At 35.3% G+C, this 19,143-nt stretch overlaps 1 protein-coding gene across 1 annotated transcript; it reads right to left on the bottom strand.

The window, feature by feature from the left end:
- Nucleotides 4,547-6,096, bottom strand: LOC105160077. The gene is made up of 2 exons (XM_011077341.1): nucleotides 5,384-6,096; nucleotides 4,547-5,228 (listed from the first exon to the last, which is right to left on the bottom strand). The coding sequence occupies exons 1-2, from the start codon at nucleotides 6,094-6,096 to the stop codon at nucleotides 4,547-4,549; spliced, it is 1,395 nt and encodes a 464-aa protein (XP_011075643.1).

Below are 19,143 nucleotides of genomic sequence, written 5' to 3'. Positions count from 1 at the left end.
TTGAGTTTGACGCAGCTCAAATTTAGTCGAACCAGCTTGAGCTCCTAACGAACTTGAGTTCAATTCCTTCTGTTCATCAGCTCTGAAGTCGGCTCTCGAACTTTTTCTATGTTTTTTATTTTTTATATTTAAAAATTGTTATATATTTAATTTTATATTCAATACGTTGTCAATTCTATACTCAACATTGATCATATATTATAGTTATTAATCAATATCATATATTTTATTTTGTATAATAATAAATTATGGTACTTTTATTTATACATTTAATCTTTATATAAAAACAAATTTAATCAATAACTTAGTACATTATAATATTTTTATAAAATAATTATTTAATAGACACATATAAACTTTATGTTATATTTTAATATATATTTGTATTGTGTTATACTCTTTTTAAATTGACAAGTAATTCACTTATGATTTCGTTTTATATTTTTTCGTTTTATCTATTTCTTAGTTTTATATTTATCTCAAGATACATACTATGCATTATGCAATTTATTTTATTACTTATAAATTTATGTCGAAATTTAGTGATTTCTATTAATTAATCTAAAAATAATGATAATAATAATGATCATGATGGTTGAACAATTTCAATTATTTTTATTATTATTATTATTATTATTATTATTATTATTATTTTATTATTACTACTACTACTACTATTATAATTATTACGAGCACGAGCTAAGGAGCTCGAAAGTCAGCTGGAGCTAAATTGAGCTCACCAAAAAGGGTCGAGCTCGACTCATTTACACCCTCGGTCCACAATAGCTCACCTTTCACCTATAATGGCAGATCCAATGTGGATGAACTATTATTGCTAACTATCTCCCCTAAGTTTCTACACACCTCTTCTTTATTAACGTCAACTACAAGTCTGATCCCCAAGCCTCTCACTCACTGTAGTTGATCGACAGATTTGATCCTATGCAACTTTGGCCGAGTACCTTTCTCCGCCCCTAGCCCAAAGAAATCTTCTAATCTTTTCCTCAATGCGCTTAGTCACCCCTGATGGAAGTAGGAACATGGTACACAAATATGTATTTGGTGAGTTGAGCATCGATTTAATCAGTTGTAGGCGTCCTACAAAAAAACGATGCTTAGAGCTTCAAGCATTGATTCTGTTATAAATCTTGTCAAGTAGTGGAGCAGTACAATCTGAGATCTTGGGCTTGGAGGACAAAAGTAGCACTTCCAAGTATTTGATAGGGAGAGAGCCAACAAGACATCTCCTTGATCCGCCTGGAGAATGTGATGTGGTTATTCTCCAAATTAGTCTTTAGGCGTAAAACTTGAGAAAAATCCTAAAAAGCTTCCTTCAAAGTTGAGACTGAGGCCTCTGTAGCTTCCACAAGAAAAATAGTTTCAGTTGCACAATTGGTAAATTTAGACAGTATATTTACTGAATGTAAGATAAATAGTTGTTAAGTACAGTAAGCAACTGAACCAGACATGTGTAAAATATTTCATCAACTGGTTCAGCTCCATCTTCTTTGCTCAGCTTTTTCTTCTGGCACATTGGAGTATCTACTTTTTTGCATTCATCCATTCTGATTTTTTTTAGAATTTCCTTCACATACTTCTTTTGGAAGATGAATATTTCTCCAGCTTTCTACTTTATTTCAATTCCGAGAAAGAAAGTTATTTCCCCCAAATCTGTCATCTCGAAAATTTGTTGCATATCTTCCTTGAATATTTTTATAAGCTCTTCATTATTTCCTATAACCAGTAAATCATCGACATACAGTGAGATAACAATGAAGCTGAATTCATGACCTTTGATGTAAACGGTAGCTTCATTTAGACTTCTTTTGAAACCTAACTGGATCAAGTACTCATCGATTCTGCTATACCATGCTCCAGGGGGCTGTTTCAGTCTATACAAGGCTTTTTTGAGCCGGTACACATCATCTTCTTGCCCTTTCACCACAAAACCTTCAAGTTGCTTGACATAAATCTCCTCCTCTAAGAATCCATTTAAAAATATTTTTTTTTGGGTGAAATGTAAGTTTTCATTCATCCAGTAAGATTTACAGAGTACTCCGGGCATACCCGGAGAGATACAAAAGGACCCTCACTGAAGTTTAAAGAGCAATTAAACCGTGTAGGAAAAGTGTCATTAGGAGCCTATACACTATGATCTTGACTGAGATAATAAGCCCCTCGAGATTGAGTTTAGCGCCTTCAAAGATGACTTCATTGCGATGTCTCCAAAGGGTGTGAACTGTGCATGCCAAAATTAGGTGTCGCGCTTTGTCATGAACGGAGGAGCTGGTTTTCTCCTTCTTTAGCCATTTCATCGCGTTGTGCAGGGTGGACATACGTCAGTTAATCCCAAGCCATTGTCGGATCTGGGACCAAACGTAGTTGCTGAACGAACACTCAAAGAAAAGGTGTTTGGTCGATTCCTTGATGTTGATACAAAGTGAGCACAAATCCTCCTCATGGAGGAATCCAAGTCTGTCCCTTGTAGCTAATCTGCCGCGCAAGCCAAGCCACATAATAAACGAGTACTTCGGTGGGATGAAAGCCTTCTAGATAGATGATTTCCAAGGTTGTCTCATAAGTTTCGGCCTGAAGTACTCATATGCTTTCGACGTTTGGAGGCCCTTAATGGTAGCCCATCCCATCATATGTTCAATTGCTACCGCCGGTGACCCAAAAGCAGTGACTACCCTATTGCGGATATCAGCAAGCCGTTGAAGGAGTGGAGAATCCCCCTTCTTCGGTTGCCAGTCCCAAATCGAGGCACCTCTAAGGTAGACACCGTCCCACTGCACCCACAACGTGTCTGCCTTGCGGTGGATGTTCCATAGGATGCGTGCAAGGAGCGCAACGTTCCAAGATTGAATGTGCCTAATACCTAGACCGCCTTCCTCTTTGGGATGGCAAATTTCCTTCCAAGCGACTGGTGCCCTCTTTGAATTCCATAGAAAATTCCCACAAAGTCGGTGAATTTTTTCGATAACCGTCGATGGAAGAGAGAAAATTTGGAGCCAAAAGCACTCCACGCCCTGAATAACTGAACGGATAAGTTCCAGTCGGCCTGCATAAGATAAAGTTTTGGATTTTCACTTTGAAATGCAGTTGGCAATTTGATCTACAAGCGGTGAGTAGTTGTTGACTAAAAGCCTTTGTGCCGCTAGTGGGATGCCAAGGTATCGGATTGGCATCTCGCCTCTCGCAAACTCTGTCCTAGCGAGAATCTCGTCAAGCTCCTCATTCCGCACGCATGCTGTAAAAATGCATGATTTGGAGGTATTAACGAAAAGGCCGGATGCGTCCCTAAACTCTTGCAGGCATTCCATCAAGACGTGGATAGATGGAAGGTCTCCTCGTCGGCAAACAGGAGGTGCGTGATGTTCAACTTTTCACATTTCGAGTGATAGTTGAAGTCTGAGCTGGAAGTCTTCCTCTTGACCAATCTGGAGAAGTATTCCATCTAAGAACGAAGAGGGCCGGCGACATCGGGTCTCCTTGTCTTAGGCCTTTCTTCCCCGAAAAAAATTCATGGAGGGAACCATTCAAAGACACTGAAAAGGATGAAGTGCCGACACATTCCAAAATCTAAGATATAAACCGTTGGAGGAAACCATACCCATGGAGTACTCGGGCGAGAAATGTCCACGAGACCGAATCAAATGCCTTGCGAAGGTCGATGTTGATAGTACATCGAGGTGAAATCCGCTTCCTAGAGTACTGTCGTACCATTTCTTGGGCCAGAAAAATATTGTCTGTGATATTACGGCCGCCAACAAACGCAGCTTGGCAGTGGTCTATTAAGTGCTCCAATGCGGGGGCGAGTCGGTTCGAGATAATTTTCATGATGGCCTTGTAGATGATGTTGCAGCACGAAATCGGTTGGTAGTCGGCAATAGAGGTGGAATGCTCTTATTTGAGTTGCCGTAGCATCCGTCCACTCCTAAAGAAATCCAAAACAGCCCTACATACTTGATCACCCATCACGTTCCATGCTTTCTTGAAGAAGAATGAGGAATATCCATCGGGGCCGGGTGCCTTGTTGTCGTTAATATTGAAGATGGCTTCCTTGACCTCCAGTGTTGTGACTTCCCTACAAAGTTCTTCAGTAAGCTCAGGGAAGAGCTTGGGGCCCCAATCGAACACAGCGTCATCGATTGGGATGGTGTGAGCCTCGGTGCCCAAGAGTGATATGTAGTAATCAACGAACTCTTGGGCAATCTCATCAACAGCAGTGATAATAGTCACGTCCGCTCTAGTGACTACCGTGATGGAGTTTCTAGCAGCGTTCCGTTTCACCATATCGTGGAAAAATTTGGTGTTTCGGTCCAATAGATTTTGGCTTTCTGGTAGAAGAAGTGTCGTTCGGCTTCGGTAAGAAAAACGGCCTTCCTCCTAAGATCTCCCAAAGACTCCTGAAGCGTTACATCTCCTAGGTTGCTTTCAAGCTGGTTTTGAGCATCTTGCAGTGCAAGGTCAGCCTCTTTGGCCCTGGTGGAGATGTGGCTGTAGTGTTGTGTGTTGAAAGCTTTCAGTGCACCTTTGAGTGATTTCAGTCTCTGAATTGTGGCGTTCCCTCCACATTGAAGTTCCATCGTTGTTCAACAGTAGTCAAGAAGTCCGGATGGTCTGCCCACATATTGAAAAAGCGGAATGGTTTTGGCTTAGTGGGTGTACAATCGAATATAGTGACAATACCCGGGAGTGGTGTGATAGGCATCCCGATGGGTAAGTGGGCACCGCAATGTAAACCGGCCTCGAGCCATTCATTGTTGTAAAGGACCCGGTCAAGTTTGTACCACACAGGGTTGCTTTCGTTGTTGGAATACCATGTGTAATAGCAACCCGTTGTGGGGACGTCATGCAGTCCAAGTGCTGCACAGCAATCCACGAAATCCTTGAGTTCATACCAAGTTGGGGCCACTCCAAGCTGCTTCTCCTCAGGAGATTTCACACAATTGAAATCGTCCATAATGAGCCATGGCATGCTTATCGTCTGTCCCAATTCTGTAAGCTTCTCCCACATACTCCTTCTATTGACAACAGAATATAGGCCATAAGTAAACGAGATATAGAAGGAGAGTTGAGAAGACTTATTCGTGGCACGGCAGTGGATCACTTGCGGCGAGATATCCTCCGGTTGAAGGTCGATAATTGTCGGGTTCCAAACCACAAGGATGTGTCCACCGGCAATGGTGTCAAAGTTGTTGGCTTGGCACCATCCCAGAAATGATCTGCTAAGAAATATCGGAATCTTTGATGCTGTAAGCTTTGTCTCCAAAATGCCCAAGAGGCAAAGCTGATTATGCTTGATGAGGTGGGCTACCCCATTGTATTTGAGAGGCCGATTGAAGCTCCTCACATTCTAGAAATCGATCTTCATGGGGACCGAGGGGGAGACTCTTCTCCTGCCTGCTTCGTCGGTTTACTGAACGTCATTGCAGTCTCATTGGTCTTGATCCCCAACATTGCGTGTTGAGTGATCATCGGGGAATCAGTTGATGAGCTATCTGAGTCAGTCGGTAAGGGAACCTCCCTATCTTGAAGTTTGAGCGAATGCGGTACTTTCGTGCTCATTCGTCCCTTATCCACCTTGCTGGCCGTTGGTGATATTGGTTGGTGTCCCTCCACTGCCGGTTTGGCTGCTGTATCTATAGCTTTGCCCTTGTTCCTCCTTTGGACGATAGTCCATTCAGTGGTCTGTGGTTTCTTTGCTTCTGCCTGCTTGGCAGGTGCAGCAGCCACGACCTGTAGATGCGCGCCTTGGCATGTCTCCTGCAAGTGGCCTAATTTGTGGTAGTCAGTGCAAAACTTGGGAGTGAACTCATACACGACCGGTTGTTTCCGGGTTATGTCGTTTGGCATAACAAACTCCACTTGATCGATGAGTTTTTTGGAAGCATTAATCTCTACCAGTATTCTGGCATACGATACCCTTTCCATTTTCATCGTAAGGGAATCCATGGCAATGGGACTGCCAATTCTAGAACTAATCTTCCCGAGAGCATTAGGGTGCCAGCACTCAAGCGGGAGTGATGGGAGGGTGGCCCAAACCGGTGTTAGGCTGATATCGTCCTCTTTAAATTCGAAGCAATCCGGCATGTGCTTAAGAAGTAGGGGACGTCCATAAACGAAGTAGGGTCCTCCGGACAAAATCCGCTGCCTATCCTCCTCACGGGCAAAACGGAAGATTAACCAACTGCTCTCGTGCTACTGGAAACTGGATCCCCAAGATTGGGACAGTGCTCGGATCGCCTTTAGTCCTGAGAACTTGCCGACAATGTAGCCAACGAGGCAGAAACCCAGTTTTGATCGGACATCAAGCAAATCATTAAGCCCCAAGGTGAGGGGACCATCATCAACCGCAAACTTGGAGAGTTTGTTATCGTCAGTGAGCTTACGGTTGTTGCTGAATAATCCTGCAAATGAGACAGATTTCTTGGCGGTATTTACAGCGGTAGTATCTGTTGTCGGTTGTTTATCATCCGACCGGGAAGCAGTTGCATTCGGGGCATCGTTCTTAGTGGTAAAGGAGGGGGAAGCCTCCATATCTGAGATAAAAACACTAAAACCCGAAGGATTAACCTTACCGGAATTGGTGTTGGCGTCGGCTTGCTGGTCGGCCGGCTGACGGTCAGTTGTAGTTGATTTGACGGCTTCAGCTCCTGCCAACGGCTGGTCGGAGTGCTGGCCAGCAGCAGCATCCACTGCAGGTTTCCTTAGCTTCTTGGGTTTGGCCATAGCAGGCAGTAGATGTGAAACGGCTACACCATCTGCGGAAGTGGTGTTGGCGTCAGGTTGTTGCTCGGCCGGCTGTCGGGCAGTTGCACCTGTTTTGGCAGCTGCGGCTTTTGCCGACGGCTGGTAGGAGTGCAGGCCGGCAGCAGCAACCGCAGCAGGTTTCCTTAGCTTATTGGTTTTGGCCATAGCAGGCAGTGAGTGTGAAACGACTGTAGAAACAGTTGCAGAATAATGGCAGCAGCAGGGCAGTTATGCAGCACTCAAAAATTCAAAATTCAAACTCTCCGGCCACCAGAAATTCAAAATTCAAACCCTCCGACCACCGGATAAAGGCCTGAGAAAATGGTGGGAGGTGCGCAGCGGTAGCAGAATATTGAAAATGCAGCAGCAGGGCAGCTATTGAAGCTGAAATTCAATAATTCAAAATTCAAAATTCAAATTCTCTGACCACCTGAAATTCAAAGTTTAAACCCTCCGTCCACCGGGAATGAATGTGACCGGAGAAGGTGGTGGAAGGTGCACAGCAGTAGCAGCAAAAGGCTACAATTTGCAGGAAAATTGCGCCAGAGCAGCAAGCAAAGAACCTGCAGCAGAAACAGTTTCTCCGGCAATACAAGAGGTCGTGGATGCTTTACAGCCGGCAAGACGTCTTCAAAACTCAAAATCGTTCGGTAGAAACGATGAGCAACGAAAGGAGATGCGATTAATCGATCCAAAATTTGCAGAAATTTGAAGAAAATCCGTAAGAGAGCAAAACAAGATTGAGGCACTCTAGAGAGAAAACTTTCTAGAGAGAGAAACACTCATGACCTCATACTATCCATTTAAAAATATTGACTTCACATCAAGTTGATAAACTTTCCAACCCTTTTGAGCAACAATTGCAAGTAACAATCTAATTGTATCTAGTCTAGCGACAGGGGCAAAAGTGTCAGAAAAGTCAACATAAAAAATGAGCATAACTTTTAACAACAAGCCTAGATTTATGCTTGTTGATTGAACCATCAAGGTTCAACTTAGTTCTAAATACCTACTTTACTCCAATTAGTTTTCTATTTCTGGGTCTTTTCACCGGCTTCCATGTTTTTTTTTTTTCAATCATTTGGAGATCTTCTTTCATTGTTGTAGTCCATTTTGATCCTTTTTTGTTTCCCTAATGTCCGTTGGTTCAAGCGCCGCCACACCACATCTTTCGTAAATATTAGAGAGTGATCTCATCCCTGTAACTAGAATATCATCAACCAGTTCATCCTTGTCAAGTTGAAATCCTGAAACTTGATCAGGAGATTCAACTACTTCATTTTCATCCCAATTCCACTAATCATTCTCCATGAAATGAACATCTCTACTAATCAAATTTTTCTTAGTGTTTGGTAGGAAGATTCTGTAAGCTTTAGAGATTGAGTTGTACCCAATAAGATCCTAGTTTCTGCCTTTTATCCATCTTATCTCGTTTTGTCTTAGGAACATAAGTAAAACACAAGCATCCAAATACTTTGAGATTTTTCAAAGAAGGTTTAAAACCATTCCAGGCTTCATATGGAGTTTTTTCTGTGACAGCTTTTGTAGGAAGCCTGTTGAGAAGAAGTCTTGATTGCTTTCCTAGCTGACAAACTTTTGATATATTTGGATTTGTATTTTGGAAAATCTAAAATATTTTAAAATAAGTGGTGTAGGTTTGATGTTGGAATTTGGGAGACAAAAATCACTGTTCATTGTCAAATCATATATTTTTATATATAAATATATATAGATATAAATATTTTATGTTTAATGTTGTACTTGTGGGAGACAAAAATTACTGTTTATTGTTAAATCATGTTTGTTTTATATTATGTATATATAAATGTATATATATATATATTATATAGAAAAAGTTGAAAAACAGAAAAACACGCAGATAATATGTAAAAACACAAAAACAAATATTGAGTGTGTTTTATCTTGTCTGGGAAAATGCGAAGTAACAAATCCAAACCAAGCCTTTACAGTTTGGAATTTCAGATTCAAGACAAGAGACACCTTGAATCAATTTCATTTTCTGCAAATTCACAAGAGACACAAATTTATAAATTCACAACAGCCATTATTCCCTTTTTTCTTATTTTTTTTCCTGCTTCACTTTGTAATTCTCTTTTTCTTATAAATTATAAATTAAAATAAACCATAAAAAATATAAAAATGACTCTCCATCAAAAAAATTATTTTGATTCAAATTTTTATTTATACATTTAAAAATATATACGCACGTACAGAGTACGCTAAATTCCGCATCTACGCACGTACAGAGTACGCTAAATTCCGCATCTACAATTAATGTATTGGATGCGTAAGAAAGAAATTTCTTGATATTTGAGAAAATCACGATATTATTGAATTAGTTAGATTTTTTTTTTCTTGAAAAACACATATTTTCACAAAAAATTGTATTCGTTACAATCATTTCTCAGTGCTTTACCTCCTCTTTGTTGCACTCCCAAATTATGTCAATTTAATTTTGGTGTTAAATTGTGCACGTAAGTGTGTTTTGATAAAATGAATTCGAGAATTTCTTACATGAATGAAACAAAACTTTTTAATTATTTTATATTATATATAAATATATTGATAATTTATGATATTTTAAATCCCGAATATAATTCAATCACGAGAAATATGTTACATGATCTAAAATATGGCTTGGGAAGTGGGGGCAGCCAAAAATGTTGATGGTGCAATTTAAAGTATGAATTGACAATACATATGTAGTCGATTAATAATTGTTTATGTCACTTTTTATACACGAAAAGTTCATCAAGAAGTATCAACATATATGTTCTTGTATGTGAAAAATACGTTTTCTCCTCCTTCAAAATATGATCATATTCGATACGTAAAAGTATAAGTCCGACTAAATAAAAACGAGGGTTCATTACATTTATATTTCCATTTAGAAAAGTAAATTACACTTTTTTTTTTAATTTTTTTAAATTATAATTTTATCCCTTATTTAATATTTTCATGTAATTGATAATACATAAAACGGTTACTCAAGGGAAATAATAAAGAGGCTATGTATGTTTTCCAAAGGGATCGTTTTCTCAGTCATTTTTCTCTACCCCTTTTGATGGTATTGGCGAGTTATTCATCTGCTCTTGCTTTTCTTCAGGCTGTAGAGTCGAACTTCTCTGTAGACTTCTGTTTGTAGGACCTCTCCACTTGATCACGTTCCCTTAGGTCGTAGGCTTTTGCTTTTGCTTAGGTCGTAGGTTTCTCGTCCTTACTTTAGTTTGCATGCCTCTAATTCTTCCTTAGGTCGAAGATGTTTTGTTCTCCCTCAAGTCGTGGACTCATATCTTTTCCTTGGGTCGTAAATGTTTTGTGTTTGCTCAGATCGTAATACTTCTAGCTTTCCCTCAGGCCGTATATGTTTTCTGTTTTCATTGTAGACTCCCACTTCGCAACCCTTTTACTTCGTAGCTTTTCCCGGTCAGCATTTTCTATCCAAATTCTAACGAAAAGAGGTTAGATATAAATTCAAATTTTTCAAACGGGGTGTAAATGTAATTTCAAAAAAAAATTAAAAAATATATAATTTAATATCTTTAGAGAAGGTCCCAGTATAATTAACCCTAAATATAATGCTAAAATTAATGGTTTTAGTGATGAATAATAATGGCATGGCAGAAGGGAAGGTAGAGTTGGATTAATACTCGACATCACTAATGAAGACACACATACGTATGTATGTGTGTGTGTGTGTGTATGAGTGCGTTTATTGCTTCAAATTGCATCCATCATCCAGATCTCACGATCCCGACAATCTATCTTCTTCTTGATTCTGCTCATTAATAACACATCATAAAGTAATCTAAATATGAGGACGTAGTACATCAGGTCTCGTTCAAGTGGTAAGGTTGATGTCCGTAAAAATAATTTTATCATAACGAGTAAAATTCTTATATATTATTTTAATTCTTGTGCAGACATATTCACAAGTTTAAAATGGGAGACGAGCATGCACGATATTAGTTATTGTGGGCAAAATATAAAAAAAAAATTGTGATATTACAAATGAGCAAATCACCCCCCTACAAAATAAAATAGCAATTTACCTCCCTATGTTTTAAAAAATGCAGCAATTTACCCCTCTTGTATTTTCAAAATGAAGCAATTTACCTCCCTAGATAGGGAAGTAAATTGCTTCATTTTAAAAGATCAGTATTGACTAGAATAGTGGTTATGGCTAAAAACCAGACTACTATTAACTACAGTAAAATAAAACCGCCATAAAAAACTAGTTTTTCCATCATGAAAAAATTATTGCCACGGCTATGAGCTATAGTAAAAATATTTAGTCACGACAAATGGTTTAATCATCCTGCAAAAACCACGACAAAAAAATTGTTGTATCGTCTGATCAATAATTATTTGCTACGACTATTTATTGTTAACCATGACAAATAACAGTTACTTATAATGTAATGAATAACGAACAACTAACAACTTTTACAATTTCTAATTAACAATTCTTTTAACCTTCTTACTGTCTTAAAATCTAAACTCTCTACTATAGAAAAAGAAAATGATTGTTTTCCTTATAAACGACGGTTATGACACTTCAACACCAATTTTATCGTTATATGAATAATAACCGTAAGTTAAAAAAAAAATCCCTTAATTAATTAAAGAAAAATACATTTATGAATAATAATAATTGGAGAAAAAGACAGTGCATGCGGGCATTAAATTAGTAGTGGGGAGCAAAATTAAATAAAAAAATATCAGAATTCTGGCAAAAGTAATAAAAGCAGTCTTGAATAAGCATGGTGATGGTGAGTAGAATCCAAAACCCACTCTACTTTCTCTTCTCTCTATTATTTATTGCCAACCCCGTCATCCTCTCGTCATCCTTCTGAAAAGTACCTTCCACCCCCATTTATTGCTATTGTCAAGTCCGATTCATATTCTTTAAACAAAAACACTCCCATTCCTATCATATCAATAATGAATTAGGGTTAAAGATTAAGAATTAGGGTTTTATGAATGAATTTAGGGTAAATTATAAACAATAGGGTTTCTTTAACATTGATTTCTTCCCATGGGATAAATTGCATTTAATTCATTAATAAAATAATTTGTACACATAATTTCTTTTAAAACGAGTAATTTAGTCTTACAATCCATACATAAATTCTAATTTCTTTTAAAGTGGGCCCTCAAATTTTGTAATTTTCTTATATATAAATTTCATTAGCCCCCAATTATTTTTACTTATCTTACTTAAGGGACTAATTGAATTCTTGTAATTTGTTATTGTTTTTAATTAGTTATATTCATATATTGATTGAATTAATGTAATTCAATTATTACTATTTTTCATCATATTAATGTATTTATTGAATTGATGTATTATTAAAAAAAAATATTTTAGATGCCCTTAATAACGTGGTAGTGTAAACCCAATATATAAATATAATTTTACGTCGAGCCCCTCAAATTTTCATTTTTTGAGATTTTTTTAGATATAGTAATGGGATAATTACACGCTCCTTTTTTGAGGTTTGATGTAATTACACGTAAGCCCTCTATGTTTTGAAAAATTACATTAAGCACTCCTGAAGTTTGCTTTCGTCTAATAATTAAGTCCTCCTCCACATTAGTCAAAATTTATCAAATTTGTTGATATTAACAACAACATTGAATAAAATTGATATTTACCCCTAATTGATCACTTATTAGAGGTTAAATAATTTTTTCCAACTAAACTACTTTTATAACAATGAAAATATATCTTCTCACATGCATTAACGCGTGAAGACGTATGAGGGTAATTTAGTCATAAAAATATTTATTTGACTTGTAATAAATAAAAAATAATTCAATCGGAGGTAAATATAGATTTTGTTTTCAAATTTTTTGTTAATATCGGCAAATTTAATAAATTTTGACTCACAGAGGGACTTATTTGTTAGATTGAAGCAAACTTCATGTGTGCTAGATGTAATTTCCTAAACCACAGGGGATCCTACGTGTAATTACACTAAATTTCACAGAGGGGAGTGTAATTATCCCTATATAAATATCCACTGAAGTTTGGTGTAATTACACGTAGATCATCTGTGGTTTAGGAAAGTACATCTAGTACCATTGAGGTTTGCTTTCGTCTAATAAATAAGCCCCCTGTTAATCAAAATTCACTGAATTTATTGATATTAACAAAAAACAGAATGCAAATTGATATTTACCTTTGATTGACTTATTGCAGGTCAAATAAATTTTTTCGAACTAAACTACGCTTATAACGATAAAGCCTTACATGCATTAACACATGAAGACATATGAGGGTAATTTGGTCACAAAAAATTTAATTTACCTGCTATAAGTTAGTAATAAGTCAATTGAAGTAAATATAGATTTTTTTCTAATTTTTTTGGTAATAGTAACCGTCATGGCACGTTGTCCCTGCGTGCATATAATAAATAATATTTTACGTTTTAAAATATTTTATGAATAAGAAAAAAATATATAGAAACTAATACATCATATTTTTAAATTAGAAAAAGAAAAGAAAGAAAGCAACCAGCAAAAAAAAAAAAGAAATCAAATTAAGGGTGTTATTGGCATAACAATAAAATCGATATTGCAGTATCATAACGCCATATGTGAGTGAAAAATATTTTTTCTTTCTATATAGTATAGATCAATAAATTCGATGAATTTTGATTAACCAAGGGACTTATTTGTTAGGCGTAAGCAAATATCAGGGGTGCTAGATGTAATTTATCAAACTATAAGATTTACGCGTAATTACACCTAAACTTCATAAAGAGAGAGTGTAATTATCCCATATATATATATATATATATATATATATATGGGAAAGAGAGAGAGAGAATGTGAGTTTAAGTGTTAACAAAGAGAATAGAGTCTGCAGTGAAGGGCATAATGGTTTGTTGAAATAAATGAGGTTCTGATTACTGTTAATTTTTGGTTTGCTCTCTCTCTCTCTCTCTCTCTAACTGTAACAACTCTCTAATTCAATTCTGGTAGCAGTGAGGGTGCAAATATTAATTGATGGAAATCAGAGGCCCAGCAGCTGATATTAAGAGTTTTGCAGTGTGTGAGAGATAGAATTTAAGACCATTGTCTCCTTCTTCTCTCCTCTTTCTTATATACATACATACATATATATATATATATATAATCCCACTTCAAAATTCCATCAATTATATCAACCTTCCCATGCATTAATCACACAACCCAAATTAATCATTTTTTCTATTTTTTGCTTTATTTCTGTTTTTTTAAATTTCCTTTGGGTTAAATTTAAAAAATTTTAATAGGCGAAAAACCCCCCTCACAAAAACAAAAAATGGCAATACCCTTTCTAATATACCCCTTACACGTGTAAAATACGATCGATGCTTTAATTTTGATTTTTGTCACTAAATAACATCGATTTCGGTTCGCCTAATTACTAAATATAAACACTGAATTACTTGCCATGTTTGCGCTCAAGTAATCAATTTTCAAATATACATACGAAGCAATTTTGTTTTTACATTCGATGGAAACGAGTAAGGATAAATCTATTATTAATTGATTTAAAATACAATCATTTACGTCGGATATCAACATTTTATAAAAACCATTACAATAATCATACCATAATCAATAATGTCAAATAAATTAAATCTAACCAATACCTGCTATTAAAGTAGAACCAATACCTACTATTCAGTAGAAATGACACACATACTATTCGGTATATACAATATCCCACGCATAATGCGGGGTTTCGAACCATCCATGACCTCTAAGGTCATGGGGCCTTAATTGTCAATTGAGTTAGGCGTCATTGACAGTAAGTGCAATATATATACTTATTCGTATAATTAGCATATATTTAAAAAAAAAACACATAATAAATATGTTACACTTATTCTATAATTAACCGATTCAGTAAAATCTAGTTCAAAATAATAATCTTTCCGTAATTATTTGTACATGCAGAAAGAGTAGTCAATAACAATCATTAATTTTGTACTGAAAACACACATTTACAGCTCGAGTGGTGGGTGGGGGGCACTGTGCTCCCAGAACCCCCTCCCTACGTGTCTAATCATCATATATGTATATATATATACATGGTAAATTATAATTTTTTTTAAAAAATTTATCATAATTACGAATATTCCCTTATTTTTTAAAAAATCACAAGTACTGCTGATGTTTGATGAAATTATGTAATCCTTAAATGAATGTGTGAAATTGTCAACTTTATCCTAATAATATTTTTTTTATTTTAAAATAAAAAACTTATTTAAAAATTAAGAGGGGTGGATGAAAAAATTTTAAAAATTATAAAAAATTATCAATTTAGTCCATAAAAAAATAAATAAAATTATAATTTTTAATCCACAAGGGTATTTTGATCAGTTCACCACAAGAAATTGATAAAAATTTAATGTATTGGGCTAATTATTAAATAACCGTTAAAATCAGGTCGTGTGGATAATTTCACGAACAACGAGATATTATTCATAATTATGCCAAATTTTAAGGAATGAGATATATATATATATATGTGTGTGTGTGTGGGCGCCTCTATCTCATAAGTACTCTTTATGTATATAAAATTTTCCGAAAACAAACAGACATAATTATATGCACACAGATAGAGATACGTAGATGTAGTAATCTCTACCGCAGTCTATATATAATGTTGTAAGGGAAACCGTTAAAGAACAGAATGCCTCCGGAGTCTGGAAGCAGCAGCATATTATATACATATAAATATACATAGACATATATATATATATATATGAGGACGATGTTGCAACATATGAATGTCATGATCATGGAGATGGTCATGGTCATGTCATGATGATGGGGATGGCAGTTATGGTTTCTCTTTTTTACTCGAAACAGTAGGTAGTGGGTGGGTTCCCCAGTGAGTACTACTTCCACCCAAAATATTTATGTTCTAATCGCAAACCCTAACCCAGTAGTTGATGCTATTTATGGCCCCAACACAAAGTCTCCTCCCACAAAATCATCAACTCCTACCGTCTTATTATATAGAAAGAAAAATTATAATATAACTATTATTTTCTTACAAAACTTTAACACGATTATTATAAGTCGTGGACAAAATTCACAATTTGAAGTTTTTTTTTTTTTTTTCGAATTGCTGAGTTGTAGATAGTGTCCATGACTCAAAGTTGTGGACCTGGTCCATGATTCAATTTTTTTAAAATATTATATGTATTACTATTATTATTAAATATTTTTAATTATAATTACTATTAAAAATATTAATTAAAAAATTACAATCAATTATTATAAATATTATTTATGGTCTGCGACCCTGTACTGGTACATTTGAAGGATCTTGGTGTTGTTGGTATTCTTGCATTTGATGCGTTTGTGGTCAGTCCATCTCATTTTGAGTGCGTGATGTTTGGCTTCAACGATGCATAGAAGCACAAAGAGTAGTGTCACGAGCCAACTCAAGGTTTGGGACATCCTAATAATCTTCTAACATCAAAGGTTGGAGGGACTTAGAATATGTCATTTGGTAAGCTGTCAAATCATAATATTATTTAAACATTGATGATGCTCTGATCATATATGCAGTATATATCTTTTGAGCGTGGAGCAAGGAATCGTAAATTGATTCCATTTGCGACATGAACATTCTCGAGTGACAGTTTTTACAACATGGGTATCTAATCCATGTCCATGGTGTCATTTTGTAATGACAGAGGCGGATTGTTCAAATTGATGGTATTTCGTGACTGCATGCTTAACACTTTTTTCAAACCAACGTTTGAACAACTTGTAGACATAATCTGTCTAGAGGTGGTTTTTGTTTAATATTACATTATTCCGCGCCATCCTCTCATGGAAATAATAAACAGAACGGGCAAATTTTATTTTCGCTATTGTAGTCAGAGGCAGGCGACGAATCCCTTTGCGAAACTCCATTGATGCATCTGACATGTTGGTTGTCAGAATATGGCACCGACATCCATCATCCTGAGAAACCGTCCATTTTTCCTTTTTGGTCTGGTCTAGGTATGCAAATGCTTTTAGCTTGTGGTTCTTAATCTCCTCCATAGTTCGATTGAACTTTCTTATTTAATATTCAAAATCAGCTCATCAACAAAAATCTTTCTACTGCACATTCTTATAACGATTTTTGAAATTAGAACACATAACAACATAACACATCATTGGAATTGGTATAGCAACATAACACGTACATCTACTGAGGTGTGTGGACATCGGGTATCAACCTAGAGATGCATCCACATTCCAAATTGTAGTATGTTAATAATAAAACAGACTTTATTTTAAACACTTTTTCTTTTACATTAAAATGCATTAATTTCTACATTTTTCAGTCTGAATAAATACAATTCATTCAATAAGTTGTCAACCTGGACCACTGGATATGGAAGGATACAATCAATTGGTGGACATGTTTGAAAACTTATTTCAAAATCTTAAAAAATTCATCAATCAGTCACAACAAAATGCAAAGACATATGAGAATATTGCCCCCACCATGTCCTACAAGCAAAGGAGAAATTGTAGCCCAATGTCATTGGTTCAGTTGAATATGATAATGTTGGCTGGATATAACTGGTCCGTCTAAAGTATATACACTTTAAGATTACTACGTGACTGAACCATCACAACAAGATGATTGGTTTCAATATGCTCTATACATGCCAAACCATGCAGAAACCTACTCTTCACATGTTGATCTTGACCTTATAAGCCTTAGCATTAATTAACCATATATGTGCACCAAGATATAACGTTTCAGCAATTCTATTTCCATCATTTAGTCCATATTGTGTGGAGTCCAATTCTACAACACGATCAAGTCGGTTGTACAATAATACGAGTGATGATGATAATGAACAAATGGGCCAATACAAAATGTGCATAAAAAAATAAGAAGACGTCAATACCACAGATGCAATTGTGGGACGCCATAATATTTTTAATATTATTTATAACAATTGATTGTAATTTTTTAATTAATAAATTTTTGACTTTACTACTGAGTATAATAAGAAAATATTTAAATTTATAATTAAATAATTAAAATATATAATAATTAATGTATTTAAAAGAAAAGAAAAAAATGAGTCGTGGACCTTCTTTTTTTTATTATTTTCCTCTTGTCCACGATTTATAATATTTTTATTATACAATTAAAAAAAATTTATATTGTTATTAATATTTTTTTAGTTATATAAAAGTAAATAAGCCCTTCCCCCTCCCTATGTGAGGATGGATACCTCATACAACAAGATTGGATGTGTGTTTATACATGTGTACTTATATGTATGTCTGTATGTATGTTTTTTTCTGGGCACGCACTCGTTCACATTCATGCCTATACTAACCCAAGACTTATATCTTCTAAGGGATATGCATGTGTCTGTGTTGATGGAGAATGCAATTTTAGTTCTATATATAACTTAGGATGTGTGTTATTTTTGGTCATTCATGAATTGATTTTTGTGATTTAATAATATAATTTTAAAATTTGGATATTTTTCTTTCTTTTGCAGTTAATTTGGCCGAAAAATAATATGTGACTTACAACTGACCCAAATAAATTATAATTTTTAGTCTTGTAATAACTTAGGGGGCGGTTGGCATTTTTAATCCTATGACTTAGAAAAGCTGACATTCTTGGTCCTGCATGAATTGAAATGTACAAGACTCAAATTGCAATTTAATTGAGTTTAATGCAAGTCACATGCAATTTTCTGACTAAATTGCCCTGAAAAGAACTAAAATTGCCAAAATTATAAAATTACAGAACTAAAATATAAAAGAATTCATTCATTCAGGATACAAAAACCACTCCTAAATTACACGACTAAAATCATAATTTTCTCATGTGCATGTGCACGGAGAAGTAGCAAAAGAGAGTTTCTATCAAGAGAGAATTTGAACTCGAATTGGACGATGTGCATTCAAATTAACATTTTACTATAATTTTACGTATGATTGAAATATTTATCATGGTTTTGACTATCAGTAATATCTCGATTTTGTTTTCAAAATCAATAATTATTAGTCATTGCGTAGTTATGATGAATTAATATTCATTATAATTCTTTTACTTTTTAATTAATTCGTAATAAATAATCGAAAGAAAAATAATGTTTTAATGAATTTTTGAATTAGAGAGAAAGCAAGTACGTAATTAACTTAAGGTTGTTGGAGGAAATGAGTGTAAGAAATGAAACATAATTATTAGTAGCACATGGGGGGAGTACTTTGTAGTATTTAATTTTTCCAGCTATATCAAACTTTTTCTTTCTCATTTACAAGAGAAAAAGTATCTTAGTTTTATACTTCTATTGGAGTATTGTGATCACTTTTCGAGTGGTC

Source organism: Sesamum indicum, linkage group LG4 (genome assembly GCF_000512975.1).
Source record: "Sesamum indicum cultivar Zhongzhi No. 13 linkage group LG4, S_indicum_v1.0, whole genome shotgun sequence".
In the NCBI taxonomy this organism is placed as follows: Eukaryota; Viridiplantae; Streptophyta; class Magnoliopsida; order Lamiales; family Pedaliaceae; genus Sesamum; species Sesamum indicum.
This window is presented reverse-complemented; position numbering and strand designations above follow the sequence as displayed.